Below are 7,325 nucleotides of genomic sequence, written 5' to 3'. Positions count from 1 at the left end.
TTTGCACTATCCTATTTCTAATTACTTACCTTACTTTGGTGTCTAGTGTATATATTGTGTATAATACTTACCTCCAGAAGGAGTATTGTCTGTAAGCTATTTTTGGTACTGTGTCACCCCAAAAAACGACCTTTATTTTTGGTAACACTGAGGGGGTCATTACAGCCCTGACGGTACAGGACCGCCAGGGCTGAAATGACGGAAGCACCGCCAACAGGCTGGCGGTGCTCCCCTGGTCATTACAACCGCCGCAGTCGCACCGCCGGGGCCAGCGGTTTCCCGCCACAATGGCCCCGGCAGTAGTAATCCGCCAGGGCAGCGCTGCTAGCTCCCCCTACCGCCAGCCTTTTCCTGGCGGTTTGAACTGCCAGGAAAAGGCTGGCTGTACGGGGAGTCGCGGGGCCCCTGGGGGCCCTTGCACTGCACATGCCACTGGCATGGGCAGTGCAGGGGCCCCCTGACAGGGCCCCATGCGGCTTTTCCCTGTCTGCTACTGCACCCGTTGAACGGCCGCAACACCGTCAGCTTCATTTGGATCCGGCTCCCATTTTGCGGCCTACATCCCCGCTGGGCTGGCGGGGATGTCAAAATGGGCACTGCGGGAGTGCGGCTGCAATGGCGGCCCGCCAGTGTTGTAATGACCCCCTGAGTATTGTCTTTACTTGTGTATAAGTACTGTGTAACTATAAGTGGTATTGCGGGAGCCTAGTTCAGCCTAAGCTGCTCTGCTATATCTACCTCTATCAGCCTAAGCTGCTACAACACTACTATATTTCACTGTTAAGTGATACGTGGACCTGGTATAAGGTGTAAGTACCCAAGGTACCCACTACACACCAGGCCAGCCTCCTACAGCCAGTGATGGATTCAGAGGGCTGTGAGATACACTGCCAACCTATCTAAAACCTACAGTAACATTTTAGGGTTTTCCATGTCCAGACCTATCACTGAAACCACCTTAAGGAATGAAAGCTCAAACTGGTCTTTTCCGTTCTATGTTTCATTTCACTACTGCAGTACACTCTGGGCATGATTACAACTTTCGAGGAAGGTGTTAATCCGTCCTAAATGTGACGGATATCCTGCCCACCTTAGTAAGAGTTCCATGGGATATAATGGACTTGTAATACGGCAGGTGGTATATCCATCACATTTAGGACGGATTAGCACCCTCCTCCAAAGTTGTAATCAGGCCCTCTGTCTCTTTGAGTAGCAGTGGACCCTGAAGTTTTGAACATGCTCTTTCCTCCATGATGTAAGCTTCACCCAGACTTGCACTGATTATAGAAACTTAGTTCAAAAGTTGTGCACCATGAAAGAAAATACTCATAGGCAAGAATTCTAGATTCGTTTTTTATTGACTTATTTTTATTTGAGTATGATAGAAAGCTTAATGACAGAGCAAGAATGCCTTTAAACGTCTTCCTAACTTCCTAGAAGCTCAAGGAATGGGATACTAGGTGAGCAGAATCAGAATGAGTTTGTAAACCTTAGCAGGCCCCTGAGCAGTGATTGGCAGTAGTGACTCTCAGCAGGTCGATGATCCATAACTCCTGAGTCGTGGCTGATTTGAGTGAAACTTTGCAGAGCTGATATGAATAAGAGCAGAAGAGAGTTCAGAAGATGTAAATCCATCTCTGGTGTCTAATTCTTGGTGCAGCCTCAAGGATCCTCTCAGAGCTCTCGAGTAAAAACATCTCTCCCAACCCTGCAGGGCATAAATAAAACATAGACATAAGGATTTCAGAAAAGACACTCTTAACATATTCATCATCTTGAACAAAGTTCAATCCACCACTTCCAAAATCTAATTACCTCCTCTTGTAACCACCGCCGCCCGCCGAAGTTCCCCCACCAAAATACCGCTCCGCGGTCGAAAGACCGCTGAGGGTATTTTGGGATTTACCCTGGGCTGGCGGGCGGCCGCCAAAAGGCCGCCCGCCAGCCCAGGGCAAATCAACCTTCCCACTAAGATGCCGGCTCAGAATTGAGCCGGCGGAGTGGGAAGGTGCGACGGGTGCAGTTGCACCCGTCGCGTATTTCAGTGTCTGCTAGGCAGACACTGAAATACTTTGTGGGGCCCTCTTACGGGGGCCCCGCGGCACCCCCTACCGCCATCCTGTTCCTGGCGGGCGAACCGCCAGGAACAGGATGGCGGTAGGGGGTGTCAGAATCCCCCATGGCGGTGCAGCAAGCTGCGCCGCCATGGGGGGTTCTAAGGGCAGCGGTAAACCGGCGGGAGACCGCCGGTTTACCCTTTCTGACCGCGGCCAAACCGCCGCGGTCAGAATGCCCTGCGGGGCACCGCCGGTCTGTCGGCGGTGCTCCCGCCGACCCTGGCGGGGTTAGAATGAGGGCCTCAGTCTGTATTCTCAATGATCACACAATGAATGAACCTTATACCTGTTACTCCAAGGTCACATTCAGGTATTCATCTTCTCTGAAAAACTCTCCCAGATACAGACGGACATTGCTGAGAGTCCCTGCATTCCCTTTCATCTCATTCAGAAAACAAATCTTTGCTCAATCAATAAATACATTATTTGAATTACAAGGATTTGTCCCTCCCTCTGTCAAGTCTGGCCTATTGTCCCCTGCCACAGCCCATTAAACAAGCACTGACAGCACCAAAACCTCTGGTTTATGAACAAAAGTGTATTTTGCGTCACTGATAGGTGTAGACACTCAATAAATTATCAGACACACGCTATGTCACTCCTCTTATTTCACACATGTATCAATTCATCAATTCATTGATTGATCCTTCGATACATGCTCTGACACACCCACAATAAAATACATACAAACTATGCAACATATGCAAAATAAATGAAAAGATACGTTTTAATAACAAAACTAAACATAGCAGTGTGTGTCCTTCCTCCAAAGCCATTGTAAGTAGTTGTTTTAAAGTTCAAGAATGGCGCCACATTCATAACGAATGTGTTGGACATCTTTGTATGGTAAAAAAATGATGCACTACACAGCAGCATTACATCATGCTCTTCTGGTTTTAGAGAAGGAAAGTTCAACTGTTTAGGTTACTGTGTATATTCTGAAGTATTTGGTATATGTTTTTCCTATGAAAAGCACCAATGACAAAGTGGTAAAGCAGTTACAAGTACTTATCCCACCGCTGCACCACCAATGTAGGAGGCTGGCCTGGCTTATAGTGGGTACCTTGTGGTACTTACACCTTGTGCCAGGTGCAGTTGTCCCTTATTGGTAGATTAGAGGTGTTTCTAGCAGCTTAGGCTGATAGAAGGTAGCTATGGCAAAGCAGCTTAGGCTGAACTAGGAGACATGCAAAGCTCCTCCTATACCACTTATATCATATAGCACTTTATCACAAGAAACACAATACTGAGGGTTACTAAAAAATAAAGGTACTTTATTTTAGTGACAACATGCCAAAAGTATATCAGAGGATATACTCCCTGAGGAGGTAAGTAAAATACACAAAATATACACACAAACCAAAATCAGGTAATTAAACACTTAGAAAAGTACTGCCAACACTGTAGATTACAATAGGATGCAATAGGCCTAGGGGCAACAAAAACCATATACTCCAAAAGTGGAATGAGAACCACGAATGGACCCCAGGCCTAGTGCAGTGTGTAGAGGGTTGCTGGGAGTGTAAGAAAACATTAAGGGTGTCCAAGATACCCCACTTCAAGACCCTGAAAAGTAGGAGTAAAGTTACCCTACTACCCCAGAAAGACAATAAAGTCGTGATAGGGGATTCTGCAAAGGCAACAACTGACTGCAAAGCACTGAAGACGGATTCCTGGACCTGAGGACCTGTATAGGAAGGGGACCAAGTCCAAGAGTCACGCAAGTGTCCGGGGGGGTCAGGAGCCCACTAAACCCCGGATGGTTGTGCAAAAGGGCTGCCTCTGGGTGGAAGAAGCTGAAGATTATGCAACAACGGAAGGTGCCAGGAACTTTTCCTTTGCACACAAGGGGCCTGATTACAACTTTGCAGGAGGTGTTAATCCTTCCCAAATGTGACGGATATACCACCAGTCGTATTACGAGTTCCAAAGGATATAATGGACTCGTAATACGGCTGGTGGTAAATCCGTCACTTTACCGACACTTTTGGGACGGATTAACACCTCCTCCAAAGTTGTAATCAGGCCCAAGATGTCCCACGGTGTGCTAGAGGATACAGAGTTGTTTCCACGCAGAAAGACCGCAAACAAGCATTGCTAGCTGCAAGAGTCACAGTTAAAGAAAATGGGTGTTGCCTGGCCCCAGGAAGGACCAGGAGGTCGCCCCTTGGAGGAGGAAGCAGAGGGGGTGCTCAGCAGCACGTAGAGCCCATGCAGAAGCAGGCAGCATCCGCAGAAGCACTTGAACAGGCATTCAAGGAATCCGAACTTGGCGGTCATCTCAACACTACAAAAGAAGGTCCCACGAAGCCGGTGGTCAACTCAGCGAGTTGAGCAATGCAGGATGGAGTGCTGGGGACCTGGGCTATACTATGCATCAAGGATTCCTTGCAAGAGTGCACAGAAGCCCTAGCAGATGCAGATCATACAGTACACAGGATTACTGTCTGGCATGGGGAGGCAAGGACTTACCTCCATTAAATGTGGACAGAAGGACCACTGGACTGTCAGGGTCACTTGGATCCAGCTCCTGTGTTCCAGGGACCAACCTCTCATCCAAATGAGAGAGGACCCAGAGGACCAGTGATGCAGAAGTTTGGTGCCTGCGTTAGTAGGGGGAAGCTTCCGTCGACCCACAGGAGATTTCTTCTTGGCTTTCAGTGCAGGGTGAAGGCAGACAGCCCTCAGAGCATGCACCACCAGGAAACAGTTGAGACAGCCGGCAGGATTAGGCGCTACAATGTTGCTGGTAGTCGTCTTGCTACTTTGTTGTGGTTTTGCAGGCGTCCTGGAGCAGTCAGCAGGCGATCCTTGGCAGAAGTTGAAGAGAGAGATGCAGAGGAGCTCTGGTAAGCTCTTGCATTCGTTATCAGATGAGAAACCCACAGGAGAGACCCTAAATAGCCCTCAGTGGAGGATTGGCTACCTAACCAGGTAAGAACCTATCAAGAGGGGTCTCTGACGTCACCTGCTGGCACTGGCCACTCAGAGGCTTCCATTGTGCCCTCAAACCTCTGCAGTCAAGATGGCAGAGGTCTGGGACACTCTGGAGGAGCTCTGGGCACCACCCCTGAAGTGGTGATTGTCAGGGGAGTGGTCACCTATTTCCAAAGGGAGAGGGTGTAACACCCTCTCTGAGAGGAAATCCTTTGTTCTGCATTCTTGGGACTGGGCTGCCCAGACCCCAGGAGGGCAGAAACCTGTCTGAGGGTTGGTAGCAGCGTTAGCTGCAGTGAAAACCCCAGAGAGCTAGTTTGGCAGAACCCGGGGTCCATGCATGGGATTGGCACCCCAATACCATATTTGTCATGGGGGGGCGGGGCAATTCCATAATCTTAGACATGTTACATGGCCATATTCAGAGTTTCCATTGTGAAGCTACATATAGGTAGTGACCTATATGTAGTGCACGCGTGTAATGGTGTCCCCGCACTCACAAAGTCCGGGCTAGTGCCAGGGTGCCCTCACACTAAGTAACTTTGCCCCTAACCTTCACTAAGTGAGGATTAGACATATAGGTGACTTATATGTTACTTAAGTGCAGTGTAAAATGGCTGTGAAATAACGTGGACGTTATTTCACTCAGGCTGCAGTGGCAGTCCTGTGTAAGATTTGTCTGAGCTTCCTATGGATGGCAAAAGAAATGCTGCAGCCCATAGGGATCTCCTGGAACCCCAATACCCTGGGCACCTATGTACCATATACTAGGAAATTATAAGGGTGTTCCAGTGTGCCAATCAGAATTGGTGAAAATGATCACTAGCTTGCAGTGACAACTTTAAAAGCAGAGACACCACCAAAAGGACCCACTTTAAAAACTGCATTGACACCAACGCTCACAACAGCAAGGAGCTCTTCGGCATCATCAAAGAGCTCTCCACCCCCAGGCCCTGCTCCAACGAACCCCTGCCATCACAGGAGCTCTGCAACTCACTCGCAACCCACTTCTGTCGAAAGATAGAAGAAATCCACAACAGCTTCAACCCCCAGACCCACCAGCTAGCCACAAACACCTATGAACACCAACGCTCCAAGCAACACCCACTTCCTCCACACCTGGACCCCTGTCAACATAGAAGACACCGCCAGCGCCATGGCCTCCATCCACTCCGGATCTCCATCGGACCCCTGCCCACACCATATCTTCAACAGACCCAACACCATCATCGCTCCCCATCCCTGTAACACTATCAACAGCTCCTTCGAGTCAGCCTCCTTCCCTGAGAGACGGAAGCACGCAGAAATCAACGCCCTGCTAAAGAAACCAAAGGCAGACCCTGATGCTCCCAAGAACTACCAACCGATCTCCCTCCTTCCTTTCCCAGCCAAGGTCATTGAAAAAATCGTGAACAATCAACTATCCCGGTTCCTGGAAGTCAGCAAGGCACTCAACACCTCCCAATCCGGATTCCGCAAAAACCACAGCACTGAGACCGCACTCATTGCTGTCACAGACGACATCAGGACCATGCTCGACGAAGGAGAAACAGCAGCACTCATCCTCCTGGACCTCTTCGCAGCTTTCAACACGTTATGTCATCACACTCTCCGCACACGCCTCCACAACGCTGGAATCCACAACAAAGCACCGGACTGGATCTTGTCATCTCTCACTCGCAGAACCTAGAGAGTCCGCCTCCCGCCGTTCCTGTCTGAAGCCTCTGGAATCACCAGTGGCGTCCCCCAAGGATTTTCGCTCAGCCCCACACTCTTCAACATTTACATGGCCCCCCTCGCCAACATCGCACGAACATAACACATCAACATAGTCTCCTACGCAGACGACACGCAGCTCATCATCTCCCTCACGAAAGACCCTGCTACTGCAAAGGACAACCTCCACAACGGACTCCCCGCCCTCGCCAGCTGGATGGAATCAAGCCACCTCAAGGTAAACACAGACAAGACAGAAGTACTCGTCTTTTGCTCCAACCCCTCAACTTGGAACAACTCCAGGTGGCCCACCTCCCTAGGATCCCCACCCTCACCCACCACCCACGCACGCACACACGCAACCTGGGCTTCATCTTGGATTACACACTCAGCATGACTCAGCAGGTCAATGCCATCTCTTCTTCCTGATACAACACCCTCCACTTGTTTCGCAAAATCTTCAAGTGGATTCCTGTCAAAACCAGGAAATCGCCACCCATGCCTTGGTCAGTAGCCGATTGGACTATGGAAATGCCCTATATGCAGGTTGTACTA

At 49.6% G+C, this 7,325-nt stretch overlaps 1 protein-coding gene across 1 annotated transcript in view; it reads right to left on the bottom strand.

Moving 5' to 3' along the window:
* Positions 1 to 1,339: 1,339 nt before the first annotated feature.
* Positions 1,340 to 7,325, bottom strand: part of LOC138278825 (avidin-like) — a 102,416-nt gene continuing 96,430 nt past the window's right edge. Inside the window, exon 4 of the mRNA XM_069219335.1 lies at positions 1,340 to 1,708. Within this exon, the coding sequence (XP_069075436.1) occupies positions 1,675 to 1,708 (34 nt within the window). The 3' untranslated portion in view covers positions 1,340 to 1,674. The remainder of the gene's footprint in view (positions 1,709 to 7,325) is intronic.

The sequence above is a fragment of the Pleurodeles waltl genome, unplaced genomic scaffold (genome assembly GCF_031143425.1).
Source record: "Pleurodeles waltl isolate 20211129_DDA unplaced genomic scaffold, aPleWal1.hap1.20221129 scaffold_65, whole genome shotgun sequence".
Taxonomy (NCBI): Eukaryota; Metazoa; Chordata; class Amphibia; order Caudata; family Salamandridae; genus Pleurodeles; species Pleurodeles waltl.
Note: the sequence above shows the minus strand (reverse complement) of the source record. Positions and strands in the feature narration are given on the sequence as shown.